Source organism: Leuresthes tenuis, unplaced genomic scaffold, assembly GCF_036924035.1.
Source record: "Leuresthes tenuis unplaced genomic scaffold, fLeuTen1.0.hap1 SCAF_2, whole genome shotgun sequence".
NCBI classification, from domain to species: domain Eukaryota; kingdom Metazoa; phylum Chordata; class Actinopteri; order Atheriniformes; family Atherinopsidae; genus Leuresthes; species Leuresthes tenuis.
In genome coordinates this window covers 6,929,345-6,947,687 of record NW_027325356.1, presented here as the reverse complement: position 1 = coordinate 6,947,687, position 18,343 = coordinate 6,929,345, and the positions used below count along the sequence as shown (strand labels likewise).

General features: G+C 37.2%; 2 protein-coding genes across 2 annotated transcripts; one reads left to right on the top strand and one right to left on the bottom strand.

Moving 5' to 3' along the window:
* The first annotated feature begins 787 nt into the window (after positions 1-787).
* On the top strand, positions 788-2,554 carry cd44a (CD44 molecule (IN blood group) a). Its single transcript, XM_072381156.1, has 5 exons — positions 788-980; positions 1,083-1,214; positions 1,341-1,376; positions 1,475-1,553; positions 1,639-2,554. Exons 1-5 carry the CDS (start codon positions 788-790, stop codon positions 1,814-1,816), a joined length of 618 nt encoding a protein of 205 aa, XP_072237257.1. The 3' UTR covers positions 1,817-2,554.
* Positions 2,555-3,379: 825 nt separating this feature from the next.
* Positions 3,380-17,303, bottom strand: LOC140301517 (excitatory amino acid transporter 2-like). The gene is made up of 11 exons (XM_072379995.1): positions 17,278-17,303; positions 12,557-12,699; positions 10,895-11,047; positions 9,717-9,967; positions 9,504-9,612; positions 9,005-9,131; positions 8,683-8,916; positions 7,796-7,990; positions 7,195-7,329; positions 6,009-6,219; positions 3,380-5,015 (listed from the first exon to the last, which is right to left on the bottom strand). Exons 1-11 carry the CDS (start codon positions 17,280-17,282, stop codon positions 4,944-4,946), a joined length of 1,635 nt encoding a protein of 544 aa, XP_072236096.1. The 5' UTR covers positions 17,283-17,303; the 3' UTR covers positions 3,380-4,943.
* Between the last annotated feature and the right edge of the window lie 1,040 nt (positions 17,304-18,343).

Sequence of the window (18,343 nt, the reverse complement as noted above, 5' to 3'; positions counted from 1 at the left end):
AATCAAGATACAACTTACATTTAAATGGTCTAAAAAATGAGCATTTACAAACAATCTATGATAAAGCCATTGCTTAATTAGTCCTATTGTTTCCTCAATCAGTATCAGTCATTGTTGCTCTGATGTAATAGGTGTGTCAAATATTGTAACTGATGATTTTATTAGGTGCGCCTCTCTTTTGTTAACTGATGATTAGTCACACAGGTTAATCATTACTCTCTCTCTCATACCTTATCAAAGCAGACTGCAAAACAAGCTAACACAAGAAATTTTGGCGAAGAAAGTAGGCTCTGCATTGTACAGTAGTAATACATCAAAGGAGCTCAGTAACTTTCCTTTACACTCATGTCAGGGCTGGTTGGTAAATACTTAAGTTGATCCATGGATTTTTCTCTTTGTCCTAGTTGCCACCCAGATCCCTGCCGAACCAAAGGTGGACGTTATCCAAGAGGCCATTACGGACGGGTTTCTCATCCCTCACTATTTAATCCATTCACCTTCAACTGAGGGACCTAAAATAAATGCAACCATTCAAGCACCTCAGCAGCCATCCACAGATAGCATGACTGAAGGTGGTGCTAAGTCCTCGTTTGCTCCAGCCACTGAGTTTGAAAGTGGAGATTCTACAGCTCTAAGTAGTTCACCTGCTCAGAGTTCTACCTCTCCAGAAGAGTCCATGATGAACAGGATCTTTTATCCTCCCACAGGTGAATCACCTGAAATATCCACAACCACTCAGACGTCTGTGAACCACTTCAGTGACTTTATGACTGAGGGAAGTGCCTTTATGACTGAGGGAAGTGCCTTTATGACTGAGGGAAGTGCTGATTCCTCACCTGCCACAACTATAGAATTTGGAGGTGGAGATTCTGCAACTCTAAGTAACTCACCTGCTCAGAGCTCTACCTCTCCAAAAGAGTCCATGATGAACAGGATTTTTTATCCTCCCATAGGTGAATCACCTGAAATATCCACAACCACTCAGACATCTGTGAACCACTTCAGTGATTTCATGACTGAGGGAAGTACTGATCCCACACTTACCACAACTAAGGAGTTTAGAGGTGGAGAATATACAACACTCAGTGTTTCTGGTTCAGCATCTGAAGATTCTGAACCTAAAGAGAGGATAAATAATGCTGCAAGTACCTTGTTGACTGCTTCCAAAACAGAAACTACTGAAAAGGCAACAAAACAAGTTCAACATCCGATGGGTAAATGTTCTGTTTATGACCACAAGTTAAATTTGCAACCAATACAACTGTTACAATCTTTTTATTCTTGGCTGTAAAAGAGCTGTGTGTGATCTTTTGTTGTTGTTTTTTTTTATATCTCTTTAGCAGGGAAACTGTCAGAATCAGGACACAGCACACCTGGTGAGTCTAGAAAATAAATCATAAAAAACATTTCCATATGATTAAACTCTGGGTTAAGATATTTATTTTAAATAACAACTACTCTCCCATATGTCCAGATTGGATCATCATCCTGGGATTCATTGTTGGTCTTGCAGCACTAATCATGCTCTGTGCTGCCATTGCTACCAGAGACAAGTAAGACTGGAATGTTGGTATAAAGCAGTATTTTTGTAACTTCTTTAAGGGTTTAATTTAGTAATTGCTGTTGCTCATTGTGCAGGTGGAATGGGCCAAAAAAGGAACCAAGGGATGAGACCAAAACTAACTCCTCTAACCAGATGAGGGAGCTAGAGATGCAGACCTTCCTACACAAAGAACAGCCCCGCGAGAATGGAAAGGAAGCAGAGTATACAGTTTTATCCGTGGAGGATCTTCCAGGCGCATTTTCATCTGACTGAGGTTCAGAGGCAGACCCTCTGAAGACTTGACTTATCAGAGAACCATAAGTCTGTGTTTGAAGCAGATTAATTTGATTAGAGAAAGAAAATTGTGCAGATAGTTGAGCAGAAATTTCATGTGAAATTTCAGAGCTCTTAGTCTTGTCTTACAGGGACAATTGTCTGTTTATGTCCTACTGACTCTCAACAGTTCTTACTAGACATTTACGTTAAGGGTACAATATTTATTTCCATTTAAAAATTTTTGTTATTAGTGAGACAGAAAACTGGTCAGGTAAAAATGTAATTTATTTCAATTCAAATGGAACAGGAAAGTTTTCCCAGTTTTTTTCCCCAATTTTTTTATGTATATATATATATATATATATTATAAGTAATTCTTAAGGTTTTTGTTTAAATTGACAGAACTCTTAGTGGACAAAAGAAAATATTCTGTGATGAGTGCAGTTAAAATGTATTTTTTAAAGTATATTGTTGTTGTAATATTGTTTTATCTTTGTAATAATCTTATCGAAGATTGTGTTAAGAAGCGTAACTTACATTAAGCTCTGTTGTTTTCACTTTCTCATTATAGAAGCTCAGAGTACTAAAGAGAGTACTCAGCCTGCTAACTCAATAGCTCTTCTTGACACCCACACAGCACTTGAAATGTTGTAAAATGCACTTATTGGATGTTCAATTGCTTCATCGCATCCCATGTTTTACTAGGAATAAACACAACAGCAGCTCATCAACAAACATTTATTTGTGTTTCATTTTAATATTTACACACAAGTATTAAAACATTTACCCACTTCGAGTCCATTTTCTGGACAAAGAGTTTTGTGTTTGGGATAATTTATGATGTAGAAGCCCATTCAAGTCTACTTGCATTTAATCAGTCAAAGTCAACACAGTTCTGCAACAGGGGTGTCAGACACAAGAAAAATGTTTAATACATTCATGGACTGACAGAATCAAAACAAAAGATAAAAAACAAAGAATCAGTTTTATCGCCTAAAATTTCACAGAGTCATAGAAAACACCACACTAGGTCAGTTGACTAGGAATATTTTCTAACAGAACAAATAAAACATATGGGAACGTGATGTAATCAATAAATAATGGGATTTCTAAATAGATCAGGGTATGCTCCATATTCATGAGGAAAACTCTTTTTTCTAGGTGGCAAAGCCACACACTGAATGGGTTGTGAAGTTTTAATGTGTGGACATATTGTAGCTGCCAACACCAATATTCTTGCACACCAAAGTCACCCTCATGGTCTCAAAACTTTACTCTAAATAGCCAGATGTGCAAGGGATGGATCACAAGAATAACTCAAGATAAAGAAATGTTGTGATGCATCCCTTGGAAATCATTAAGAAACAAGAGATACACCTCATGCATTTGTTACATACAAATTTCCCAAAGTTCACAACCTGTTGATACACCTACAGGCCCATAACAGAAAAAACCCAAATAGTACTAAGATTGTTAAGTACTGTATATATGTATATATATATTCATATATATATTCATATGTATAGTCTTTATATAAACATTTAACATAGTAAAAACAATTATGATGACAAAAATATCAATTCTATACATTTGATTTGTACAGTTATCTAAAGAGAGTATATACACAAAGTGCAAGCAGGCACTTTAATCATGAAAATACAAGCTGTTGCTTGTATGAAAGAGAGATAAATAATCCAGTTTTCACCTATATTCTGAAAGAATTTCTACCCCGTGAAACTCAAAAACATGTAAAAACAATATCCAGTGACCTTGTTGTTGCAGCGTCAGATTTATGCGAGTGCTGGAGGCAGAATTTAGTGTGCACTTGCTAAACAGACGTGACCATATCTAATTAACTCTAGATTCAATTACAAGCTTGTTATTTATATGCAAATCTGCTGTGCAAACTCTACAAAATCTAAATAACATCTTGTGGGGAAGGCCCAGCCACCCTCACTTAGAATACAGCAAAATTGGAAGGTGGGGCTTCTATATTTTTGGATCTGCTAAGATTGGAATCTTAATATTCTATAGAAATTATTGAAGATTTTTGTCCAGAAATGTTTTTTTCATTGTAGTGACTGCACTCTGCAGGTGACATCTTCAAGGCAAGGTTGTCATATATTAAATAAATAAACAGTTTGAAGTAAAACACAGAACAAAGCACAAGCCTGCTGAGAGATTAAGAGACAATCCTCTCCTGTTTTCTCTTAATGAACCGGCAGCTTTCTTTTCTTTGTTAATCTTCCCCTCTTCACCCCAGGAGCACACATAATGATCACACACAATTTCCAGGACACAGGCAAACAGACACTCAGTGCTTCACTCATAAAAGAGCATACATAAAAAAGCAAATAGATAAATAAATAAAAGATTAGGTAAATACAGTAACTAGGAGGGCACCCCTCATGAGTTTTATTTTGAGCTTTACTCTCTGCAACACATTCTGTTCTTTTAGAGGCCACTCCTTTACTTAACTCCTAAGCTTTGCTTCTTAGGCTTGACCATGTGCATGACATTAGGGTGTAATCCCATAAGTCAAATAGTCAAAGGTAAAGCAATACTTAACTGTCCTGCACTTCACGTGTTTTTCTCAGTTTACAGTACAGGAAGACAGAGCGTTTCAGAAATCACAATTACACTGTTGATAGTGACAACTAATCAGTAATGAAGTGAAGCCTGTCAGAAGGATTAATTAGATTAGCCCAGTTTGAAATAAATCATTGCAAAATAGAGAAAAGTGTCTTTGTTGAAAGGACAAAAAGCATGCAGCAGCCACAAGTAAGGCCCTGAGTGTCATCAGTTTGATTCTTCTGTAGAAGGGCATGGAATGCACAATCATTACAGTTTTTTATGTACTCCGTACAGTGCAAGATATTATACAAGGTGCTAATACAAGATTTGCTCCAGTGGCTACCCAGATGGGTAACAGAATTCTTTGAGTGACTGGCCGACGGCTTGTTCTCGCAGTACAGTTACCCTTCAGTGTTGGCCTTTCTTCACTCTGTGTCCACGTAAATGTGATTCTTATTTTCTTTTTTCTATTTTTTTCCTTTTAGTTGTGTCCGCAGAAAGTTAAAGCTGGTGAAACTCAGGGTAAGGTGCTGCGGCATCTGAATCTGCTTTACCCGAATTTCCATGGTTCTTCCTCAACAAGAGAGAACTCTGGAGTGTTGCCATTTTTGCCCATGGTGACCTGTAAGCAATTATCAAGAACATCTAACTATTTAGGCCAAGGCACCATCATTAAGAGAGGTTCAGAGGTTGGGAGCAGAGAAGCCATTGCTTCATTACATACAGGCCATTGACCTTGGGGCTAATTTGTGTGTGAATCCCCAAATATAAAGAAACATGTCATATCATACACTGATAGACTGTTAGAGTGACTGCGTTAACATGACATTGTACTTTATTACTTACATTCAATGAGAACATTTTTATAGTTCTCCTGAGTTGGCCATGTATTTTATGGATTCTCTCCCCAACCGAATTACAATACTCATACTCATTAAAGAGGCAGTGAAATATCAACAAAACTTTGCTGTTTGTGTAAAAGAATTTGCTACAGGAAAGGATCTGAGACAGGCATTTCATGAATGTAGTGCATCACTTTGGATGACATATGGTGAATCAGCAGTCTTTATGTATACCACTATCTACAAACAAATTCCTTGACAGGATGTCCAATTATTGAAAACTGTAATTTGGTTAGGGCTGCCATAAATACATGTCCAATTAATTATGCAAAAAAGAAAGAAAAAAAAGGACATAGCACGACAAAATACAAATTAAATATATAACAATGCACAAGAAAACACATTGGGTATGATTGATTTTTTAGAAATAAACACTTTCATTTGGATTTCATGGCTTTTTGAAGATGTTTAAAACCATGTGGCAATATAATACTGTATAAAGATAACAAACTTTGCTTGTGTTGAACCTGGTATCACAAAAACTGCTTCTTCATATGGTCTATAGGTGAATAAATAAATATAGACATATTTATTCAGCTTTTTCACCATGTTTTATAAAATGTCTTCAATAATGAAAATATGACATTTACTATTACCAAAGACACAAATACACAAATCACAGAAAAGAACACAGACACAAAAAGAGAGACAAACACAGAGCTGTGGGGGGTTCTCTACATGCATGTCTCTATGTCCGTTAATGTGAAATGTACCTTGCAGTCGTCTATCAAGATTGAGTTGTGGTGAGCATATACAGTCTGGTTGGTGTTGTTTTCAAAGAAGGATTGAGTCTTTGCCATCTCAAAATCATCCATCCGGGCCTGTTGGGCATCAAAGCTGTCAAGCTCATCTTTGGAAAGGTGGTACACGATACCTGCTCCATAGGAGTCCCCAACCACATTAACAGAGGTACGGAAACGATCCCTATATGTTGAAGAACAGAGCATAAAGATTACGGAAATCACTGTAAATGAAAAATCATCTTTTTTTACAGCACTGAAACAAGAAACAAAACAGTCTCTGTAAAAAAAAAATAATAATTTTTTGTTTCAAAAGTGGCATGGTTCTAGAAATGATGATTTTGGCAATGCCCTTCGCTTTTCTTTTGGAGTCACCATACGTTTTTGTGTGAAATTCAGAAACAGCTTGGACGAATTGCCTATTACCACTCATTAGAAATTTGAACCATTAGTATTTTGACCTAGCAGCATCATGGCATCAAAATAAACCTACTTAAAAATAAACAAAGTTGTATTTTGAGTTTGATGCAACATATATTAGTGTGCATGCCCCTAAATAAAAGTGGTGAATATGGTAACATGCATTCCCGGTAACACTCATAACTTCCTTAATATTTTTTGATGCGCACATTCAAGTTGCACATATAAGCTTTTTACACTAGTTTACCACCCGTTTTAGCTAACAAGTGGGAGCAGTTTATTTACTGCTGATGTGTGTCTATTGTGGTAGTCTTGTCATTTTACAAACATACATAGTTATCTGTTATAATGAACAGCAGTGTTCTAATAATTCCACAGAAAACGTATCAACGCCCATACACAAGGCTTACGTAATCTGTACACCACTAAAACAAATTTAGCCATTATAAATAAATATATTCAAATTAAAATATAGTCTTTTTTGATGCTTCTTTTGCTTTGAGTGAAAAGCCTTCAAACTTATTATTACTAAAGCCTTTTAATGTAATTTAGATGACAATAGATTTAGATTTTTTTAAACTAGGGGATTTGTTGAAAAAATGAGGTAGAAGGTAGAAGGGGCAGACATAAAGTGTTTAAACAAACACAAAGAGAAGAAATCAAAGTTAGAGCTTTTGCATGGTGTTAGAACGTGCCACCATGTTTTGAATAGTCATGACAGTGTTGACATGGAACTCACAGCAGCCAGTCGACAGCGACCAGGAGGCTGATGTCCTGAGTGGGCAGCCCTACTGCTGTAAGGATCAGAAGCATGGTCACAAGTCCAGCACTGGGGATACTGGCAGCTCCAACACTGGCCAAGGTGGCTGTCATACTATATAGGAGACAAATTCAACTCTCAATGGGAGGGTAAAACACAAGCTGCTTTTTCACACTTTGAACAGTGTTCACACTTCATTTTTGTTATGAGAAATTAAGTATTTTAATGATTAAGTCTTCTAACTCAGAAATATCCGAGTGTGCAGTGCCTAACTAAAGTCCAAACACATCTTTATCACTTTATGTTCATCAAAATGACAACATTTTGTGAAATTACCAAAAACATACAAGGATTTAAAAACATATTTCAATATGCATATTTATTGGGGTCAAGATGTGATTTGGCAAAAGGAGATTTGTGATTTAGCTAAGGTAGAATTAAAACACAGTTAAAGAATCATTTGGTGATGTGATGTGAATTTCCCTGCTGTGGGACTAAAAAAGATTTATCTTATCTTATGTCTTGATAGTTTTACCATGAACATAAATGCTACGAAACCTTTCTGTAGCTGCATTCTTACCTCACAGTAACTATCTGACCCCAGTCAAGCTCAATCCCATTCATCTGAGCGATGAAGATGGCAGCCACAGCTTCGTAAAGCGCTGTGCCATCCATGTTGATGGTGGCGCCCACTGGGAGGACAAAGCGTGTGACTCTCTTGTCAATGCCAAGGTTCTCCTCTAGGCATCGGAACGTGACAGGCAAGGTACCAGCACTGTGGCAAAAAAAAGAAAAAATGCTTTGTGATGACAGTCACAGACAACATACAGTATGATTCAGCAATTCATCTAGCAGATCATACATGCAGCATTTGTTGCAAATCAAAATGATTCATTTGCCTGCATAAAACTGAGTAATGTAGTCTAAAGCATTCGTGAGTTTAACTTTCCGAAATGAATAACAAACTTCTGGAAGAATGCATTCCCTGTTTGTGTAAATTTTGTGGAGATGACAACAGGTGTGACTCATCAGTTATTTAGTTTGTTTTGCCTGAAATTTGGTGTTTTTTGGTGGCAGAGTAGCGACCGGGGAGGAGCTTTAAAAACCTGAGCTCACCTCAGGTGGAGAAAGTATGTATCTGATTATATTAATAAAACATAAGAAGGTAAGATATCTGACATTAAGGCAAAGTCAGGAGCTGACTTTCACAATGAAAATAATTTTTGGTGAAAAGATAAACCTCACAAAATAGAACCAGAGCTTTAAAATTAACTACGTTGCTACTACTTGAAACAATACTAATTACCATTTTGTTTAACACTTTTATTGAGTATTAAACTACACAAAACTCACATACAATGTACTGAAGAAGGAAGTCTGATTAGAGAGGTTTATCTGTTCTCGCCAGGTTCAGACTTTGAATCATACTACATTTAAAAAAGGAACAAAAGCAGAAGTCCCTCTTACCTGGAAGCTGTTCCGAGGGCTGTGACCCAAGCCTGAAATATTCCCATGAAGAACGTGAAGGGGTTTTCTCGTACTATCACAAAATAGATAAGTGGAAGAAAAATGCCTCCGTGGATGACGAGGCCCACTATCACAGTCACCATGTACATCCCCAGCTGCCTAGCAACCACCTCCAAATCAGCAATGGAGATGATCTTTCCACAGATGAGGCATGCGATACCAATAGGAGAGTACCTGAAGACAGATACATTGTGCACACAGTTACGTTTTTGTTTGTTTGTTTTTACAGTAGTCTCATTATAATGATGAGAACTGGACTTACCACATAATTGCACCCACAAGCTTCATAACAATCTCATTCAGGACGTTGAAAAACTCCAACATTAGCTTGGCTTTCTCTCCCATTTTCCCCATAATCACTCCAAAAGCAACAAAGAATCCAATCAAACCTGTACGACACAAAAAACAAACATGCTTATTTAGTATGAATAAAGGACTAGTTCCACTCTCTGTGGAACTATTCTGACACCAATCTCAGTCTACATCGCTGAATCATGGATATGCTTGTCATGCAGGAAATACATATATAAAGTAAAAGACAGGCAATGAATTATTGAAAACAATTTTCAATGGCACTTGCAAAACCAGGGAAACTAGTCATACAATTATTTCCAAAAATACAACTAATAAAGCAAAAAATATATTTTTTAAAGTTTGACAAAATATGAAGGGTTTTCTTTCTTGCTATTACATAAACAGAAAAATGTACAGCCATCTTATTTTGGTTGTACTGTGGGTGTATTTTCAAACTTTTTACCTACCCAGGACATTCATCCCACTCTTGAACTGAAGCGACCTCTTAACTATGAATTGCGGAGGTGCTTTGGTTCTGTTAGAGGGCACCTGTACTTTGGTGATTACTGTCTGGATCTGGAAAAAAAATTTAAAAAGAGTGAATAAAACAAACCATTGGAGGAGCTTGCATTTGAAAAAGACATCATGTGGTGGGTGAAAATCTTTTGTGAGACTCCTACCTGCTGGAAGCAGGACTGCACCAGATTTTCTGGGAAAAGATTCCTGATAAGATCAAAGAGGGCATCCATGCTGGACACGTCATCATTCTTCTTCCCCTGTCCGAGATTGGCTTTCAGCTTGGGATTCCCTGGATGAATGACCAGCACTAAGATCACTCCGAGGACAGCTGCAATTACCGTTGTCGACATGTAGTACACCATGGCCCTGGTGCCCAAACGGCCACTGGACTTGGCATCCAAACCAGCAAGTCCTTTCGGCACAACAAGAAAACAGAGTAAGTCTGACATCCAAATATTCCAAAAATGACTAATAATGGTAAAGGAAGAAATCTAATAAAGAAAAAAAGACCAAATCTAATCATCTCAACTGTTCATTCTGGTGCTTTTTGGTCTGTGAAGACACTACACATAATTTGCAAAAACACATACTTTTTGCAAATATTTCTTATGATTCCTTCCCAAGTAGGAACAAATGGATATACAATACTAATTATGTGGTAATGAGTATAAATAAATATGATTTACTGCAAAACTTTACGTTTTGATAGATCTGAATCAATCTATTTACATTTAAATCAACAATGTTTCCCTTCAAAATTTATTCAACGTTAGCTGAGAAACATAATTTCTAGAACTCCTGCTGTATAAAAAAACTAGTTTTGTATGTTGATTAACAAAGTTTTTCAAAGTAAAATTTAGACCAAATCCTGTCAATCAAAGTTTTCTTAAATGTAATTTGATTTGAAGTTATGACATCAGCAAAATAAGTCTTTTAGTTTGACCAGGTCTGGAGTAATCTTCACAACTGTTATGTATAATAAAGAGGGGTATGTGGTATGTATATATATATATTATATATCAGTGGATATGTTCCCAACACATTATGTAATCTAATATTATTGTTGCATTTTGGGACATGTACCTTTTCACCAAAAATAGTTTTCACTGTGGAAAAACAGCAGCACCTTTTTTCATTTGAACAATACATACAACTATACTATGCACCCGTACACAAAAGGAAAATCTAAGAAAATTTTCTGTTTGCCAGAAAGAAAATATACCCACTCTCTCATTTCTGCTGTTTTAACTAAACTCCCAGGTGACAACATGTACTGTGCAACCCCATTTCAGGACAGATTTCAGCACACTGTATGCAGCTTTTACTGCATCTCACCCACCTGTGACCAGACTGGAAACAACAAGGGGCAAAATAAGCATCTTTAGCATCCTCATAAGGATCTCTCCGGGGAAGGCAATGATCATTACAACGTCAGGAGGGAGAGGTGATATGTGACGCAGAAGCATTCCCGCAATGGAACCGAGAAACACACCTGTCAAGTTGAGAAAGCACACATCAGACAAAGCCAGGTCACACTGAGACATGTGATAGAAAATGCAAATACTCATGAGCGCACACTTGAGTCTAAAATAAAAATGTGACAAACAAAATATCTGATTATGCTAATTTGAAACGTATTACACATAACAACAGGTCACAGTCCCAGTACTTATATGCTTATAGATTTTGTGACAGCTGTGTTTGTGTGACTGATCAAAATCTATATGACAAGATACTAAGTCAATCCATCAAAGGACTCTAATTAAATCATCTCCAGTCAATTTTCTTCTTTTTGCTTTTGTGCAACATCTGTCAGAAGATATTAAGTTAAAAAAAAAAACTAAATGAAAACAATGCACTAATTTGCATGCAATAGTTTTCGTCTTCCTCAATCATATTACGCCAAATATTAAAAGTTTTTTTTACTTCACTGTATTAAAGCGCAATTTGAATGTAACATGATCCAGATTACCAAGATGAAGTGCAAAAAGAAGGGGTAAACCATGTAATCTTTAAATGGTATTTTGTAAAATGTTTTGGCTTGATGCAGCACACAATCGTGGCTCAGAAAGCTCGATATTTCAAAGGCTGTAGTTGCTCTCAGTTGAGTTGCTGTTTTTTTGTAATGGGAGGGCAGATTTTGCTCTGATGTTCCAGTTTCCTCTTAAAGCCCAAGGACATGCTGCAGCAGCAGGTACTCTCCACTGATTGCACATTCAAGGCCTGATGATAAACTCTTGGTTCTCATCTGGTTTAACAGTTTGAAAGAACAACACAACTTTCAACAGAAAGTTTTAGGGTTTTTGTTGAATTGGAGGGATTGCTAGTTGATTTTTTCCAGAAAATGGAGTTTAATGGTGCTTCAGCTTATTTTTCAGACAGCTATCAAAGACTGCATTCTAAAGTCTATTGCGGAGGCTTAAAGAAATAAACAAAATCTTGGCTGAGAAGAATGGCAAGATTCTTAAAACCTATCTAGCGTAAAGCCATCGCAGTCCTCTGAGCCTGTCTGGCAAGTTATTTCTCTAAAATAATGTCTAAACAGACCATTCTTACACTGTGACAAGCTAAAATAATGACATCCCTTACAGGAGAATTCAGGTCTATCTAAATAATTTATCATTCATGAATGAATTAGATTGCAAATGTATAACTTTGATATCTTCCCTCAAACGGAGAAGAACATAATGATGAATACAAGCTGATCAAATTAGTAAAATAACATTTTATTAAAACAGGATCATATGTAGCAGGATGCGAGTGTTCCTCTGACTTCCTGTGCAGACTTTGAAGCATGCTGGGAACTCTAACTCTTCACTAGAGTTTTTCATCTTTGCACCTGCTCCTGTCCGCTCTCCTGGTGAGCCACAGATCATGTGGAACCAGTGTAGTGTATAAAATTGTGCGTCCTACCCCACTGAGTCCCTGAACAGGATATATGAGAGTAGAAGATGAATGGATTGCGTGTGGATTGAGGATGATGGCAGGAGTACAAACTTACCGAGGATTGTGAGAGTGAGAACCATGTTCTTCATTATCTTATCACAGAGACTGCTACATGGATACTCGGGGGTGTTCACGATTGGCTCCAGGTGGTTCTCGCCCATCCTGACCTCCACTTGCTTCTGCATTTTGTTGGCACTAAAAAAGATGTAAAGAAAGAAGAACTGATACTAATAAGTGACAGTATCATTTACACTATGATAAAGCTCAGATATGTATTCCATTCTTTTTATTTCAAAGCCGCAGACATGCTCAGTAATTAAATTATTTTTGTCTTTGCCACTCACAAAAGATGAACAAAGTAAGCATCATACTGTAATATGATGCTAAGGCAATTGTCACAAATATGAAAAAAAGGAGGGCGTATGGAATGATAAGGAGCGCAGGAGTTTTAGTCCCACCAGCCCTGCAGATCAAACATAATTAGCCATATATGTTGGTGGGGAGCCTGTGAGGGATAATGCTTGTGTCATCTACTCTTACAGGTTGGTCAAAGCACATGAGTAAGTGGTTGTAGACCCTCAGGGGATGATGTGAACCTCCTATACCTTATCAAGGAGCTCCAACATGCACTGTACTGATGACTTCAAAGAGGTGAGAATAGAAGAGGTAAAGAAGAAAAGAAAAGCGGTGCCAAAAAGAAGGTACAGTTGTCACGTGGTGGCATTTTGCTGAAATATCAGTATTGGTGGATTTTTTCCTATTGTGTCATTTGTCAGTTAATGAAAACACATGCACATGATTAAATCTAATTTTTAAAAGTTTCAGCATGTCTCTTCATAATTACAAGTGACATTTCTAACCAATCACCACAGAATCAATATCTTTATTGATCCCATTCATAATTTGCATTTTACACAAGTGATCCGAGTTTTATTCTGTTTTTACTCCTTGCTTCTGGTTCTATTTTCTGTTTGTCTGCATAAAAAATAATGCTACTTTGAGATGTTCTGTGTTAAATCACAGATGTTAGTACAATGTCCTGCATTTAAGTTGCATGAGAACCTGGATGGACAATCACACTTTGAAAATAGACACTTGTAAGTGCTAAATGGTGTGTCATTCAATCTTATTTATTCAGATGTTAGTGCATTCAGGTGTTATGAGAGGTGTCCCCAGAGGTTGAAAAAAGTATTGCTTGGAGATTCTGAATGCCAATTACAGATCACAAGCTCATCCATCTTACTACGCAGGTCTTTATCTCCAGCCTTATCGTGTCTCTGAAGCAACAAGAACATCAGGTTTGTTGGGGTCTGACTTAAAGCCTCTTCAACGAAAGATCAACTCTCACCTGAGCGACCTTTAAATCCCTTGTACATAGACATACACAGTTATGTAACAGCGAATCCCTGGACTCATTTGGACAAATTTGACCTTGACGACTCGAACACCTGGAACATCAGTTTTAACAGCAAGAATTACAGAATGATACAGGTTTCTTTTTGCAAAGCTTGTAGATTAACAGAAACCTTTCCTCCATTAAAATTACTTCCTGTGGTGAACACCAGACACAAGAAAAAGCGTCAGATATGTTCACTCTATAAACATACTGAATTTTTCTATACAGATTCAGTAAAGTATATGATAATTCAGTATATGAAAAGAGCTCCTTTAGCACAAGACATTAAAGAGAACAGAGAACACAGAAGGACAAAACAACCGCCAAGTCAATCAAGCCTGTCTGATACACGGTGCTTTGGCATTAATGAGACTTAAGCCATTTAAAGAGGATAAAATTAGCCCTCCCAGCGCACAAGTGATTGAGTTACATAACAGAAAAGGGGCTTCCGAGGAAAAGTCAAGGTGTCACCACCACTTGTCTGAAAGACTTTTGCAGAACATAACTAATTTGACATCAAAACCTTAGCCTTAAAACCAAAATTTCTAGTTTACACATGGTAAATAAAAGAAAATGGAGACACCAATTAAGATAAAAAATGCTGATAAGTATGCTGTATTAATCAATGTGGTACTAAATGAGATTTGTTTAGAAGTTGTTAGATAGTAACCAGTTGAATGCTGTTACCATAAAAAGTAACACACAATTCACTCCACCAAGATCTATGGATTTGAGGCTGATTCATCAGGGTCAAAGGGCAGAACAGCACAGAGAGCAACATTTAAAAAATACTTCTTTTAAACAAAGGTATCATACTCGACTTATTGCAGATGGAGAATTGACAACAGTATGCCCTCTAAGGATCTATGTATCTGGATATAACAGACAACAGCTTCTATTGCATCACAGATGATGCAAGTTTCTGTGAGAAATTTACTCAAGAATTCACAAAGCACATTCTTCTGAATGCAAATCTTCAGTGGCAGAGTTTTACAGACTACAAGCACAACAGTACATGTTACTTATAATGCTTACCAGCTGTTAAGTATTTTACTCGGGACTGAAACTGCACTTGTGGGAAGTTACTACACAGCCAATGGTGCCAGTGAAAAAAATAAAGTCATAGCTCAAACAGCAGTAAATCCAATCAGAATCTTGCAAAAGACTGTAGTCCTTTCAGTTGTTAAAAAAATATCAACAGATCACTTTCTCTTCTGCATTTGATGTATATCCACAATCACAGATGTCTGCTCTTTCAGCTGCAGGGAGGTGTGTCGAGGTAAAGTGACAAACGTGGAGGTCTGACACAAGGCTCCCAGACAAGAAGGGTGGAGTCAACCTGCTAAGATTAGCAGGGGAGTGGAGTGAAAATCCTCGTTGGTAGCTTTCACTTTTATTTTTTCACATTGTTTTGTTTATCTACCCTTTCGGAGTTTATGTTTTGATTGTTGTGACACAATCATCTGATTTCCATGTTTCCAAGGTGACATCATTATGTCAGGGGACATCATTAACAATGAGATCAAATAAGGCCATTTATTAAAGTTACTAATACAAACATTTACAAATTGAGATGTTTTCAAAACCAATACTGAGGTTTCTGCAAATTGATTTATCTGTAATATGATATTCCATCCATCCATTTTCTATTCAGGGTCAGGGGGAACTGGAGCCTTTCTCAGCTGTCATCGAGTGAGAGGCAGGACATACCCTGGACAGTCCATCACACGGGAAAAAATGAGACAAACAACCATACATTCTCATAATCACTCCTAGGGTCAACTTAGAGACAGCAATTAATCTGACATGCAAGTTTTTGGGTTGTGGGAGGAAGCCAGAGTGCTCAAACAGAACCCAGGCATACTCGGAGAGAGCATGAAAACTACATAGAAAGGCCCCAGTTGGGATTCAATCCAGGAACCCTCTTGCTGCACCACAGTTAACTTTTACTGAGTTCAAATCAGTAAAGCAGAAGCTTAGCATATGGCAGCAAAAAAATGCAGCAACCAGGGTCTTAATGTTTGAGTTATTTGAAATGGCAAATTTGTTTTGTCCAGTTTTGTCATTGAGTGACTTCAGTTGCTAGAAGTGACCACGGCCTCTTTGTACTCACAGAGTGACATAATCACTACTAGAACAGGGGCGTCCCTGTCTATCTTGAAGAAACTCTTGAAAACCCAGCTCTTCAGAGAGCATCTCCTATCCAAGCTGTTACCCTGTACTTACCTACCCCCTCTATCTTCGCATTTTATCTTTCTGCACTTCCTTCTATGCCTGCACCCCATCTCTACTCTGTCACCTCTGACTTGTTATATCTTTATTTGTATGTTGCTTTGGATAAAAGCGTCTGCTAAATACATAAACATAAACATAAACCATTTTACAATGAGTCGCTATATGGAGTGGCTATGACAGCATTTATTTTGCTTTTCCCAGCTGTTCAAGTGATAATCTGAAGAAATTTTAAAAAACAGGTATATACCCCTGCAGTTAACAGCTTTATAAAGCATAAATTTGTCAAACTGGTTACACTGAAGTGCATGTGAAGACTCCAGCTACTGAGCTGTTCTAAGAGCATAAGCAAGGAGTGGAATGCCAGACTAAGAGCACATGGCAAAACATTTGCCCACACAGTTCCGTGCAAGTTGCTCTGTCTTTTCACTCCGCTGCATCAAGTCCACCTCATGCTGCAACACCTGACAACACAAGGCCACGCTTAGACAGCAGGTGTCTATAATTATCTAATCTGTCCTGAGCCATCCTAATTCCAGCACACACACACACCAAGATGGATCAGACACACTCAGGGAAGAAGCCTGCAGCTTTTAAACTATCAAAAAATATTTTTTGAAACTATAAAACAAAGATCTCATCACTTTGGTGCATTAGTTCAAGAATAAGATAAAATAGAATGAAGTGAAATAAAATTAAAAATTAAAAAACCTGCAATGCTTTTAATGCAGCGTGTGAGATGGTCTGATTGTCCTCATGTTCCATTATTCCAAGGCATTTCAGTCCAAAGTACAACAAATCTTAGTTTTAACTATTACAAAAATGCAGACCACAAATGTTTGCTGTAAAAGGCAATCAGACACAACAAAAATGTCATAGTATTCTGATGAAAATGAAGTTTTTAATTTTTGTTTACATGTCCATAAGGCATATTTTTATCTTACAAGAGATATCTTGAGCATGATCAGCAATCAGCTACATGATGAGGGACTTCTGCTTTGAATCTGCAGAGCACCACTTCTTTAGCTATTCAGCTATTTTATATTTACAATGAGAAACTGATAAATAATGTGAATCCAGGGCAAGCTGTCTGGAGTTGTTAGCATAAGAGAGGTGGATGTGATTGGGCAAATCAGGTTCTGTTAGCCTTCATGTCTTCTCTAAAGATGTGAAACACCAAATGTGTATTCAATTTATTTGGAGACATTATAGTGTTCCATGAATTCAATTAAATTTAATTCAGTTTATTTGTATAGTGCCAAATTCCAACAAATGTCATATCAAGGCAAGCCAATTAGAGTCCAATTCATTGTAATCATAATCCAGTCACATCCAATCAATTAAATTAAAAATGAGTTCAATTCATACATACAAAGCCAATTTAAAAAAACAATTTCCTAGCTAAGGAAACCAACAGATTGCACCGAAACTTGAAGAATACCAGAGATGACATGGGTTTGCTGTCATAATTTTTCAGGCAGCTACTTTGTGAATATTTCCCCCAAAACAGCTGGATTTTGCTATAAAACTAATGATAAAATCTGATACTGTCCCAATTATTTATCTGGGTAACATCTCAATCAGACATGTTCGTCAAATGGTGATTGGTTAATTTTGTCATGTGTTTTCTCTCTGTGCTGCTGCAGATTCACGTTTATTGGTACACTGAGCTGTAGCCAGCAAGTGGCGAGCAGCCTCAGCTGGGCCGACCTCCTACCTAGCACCAGCTGTCTGCATCTAGCTGAAACTGATTGAATACAAGCAGGTATCACCTGCATGAGAAAATCCCACAAGTCCCACATTCTATGCAAACAAGTTATCAACTCTGATCACTATTAGCTGATTGGTCTTTAAAATATGAGCTAACAAAAATCTCAGAGTAAAGAACAGGCTGAAGCCAACATATTATCAGGTCATAAGCTGATAACATTGTCAAGCCAAAGTAAAAATGTTTCTAATATTGTTGAAAGTGTTAGAACGTGTATTACCTTTCTGATACTTCCACTTGCACGTGACCTTGTATAACCTACTTTCTTCTTTTAGAGAATAACTCTCTGGTTCATACATGTACTGCCGAGTTACTCCAATATTAGTCGAGTCAGGCCAGACGGTGTCATCTACTGGTGTGTAGACATGTGGGTGGAGCCACATTAGCATATCCATAGATCCTAAGATCTAAAAACCTAAAGAACTTAAATGTTATTGTAGGTTCTT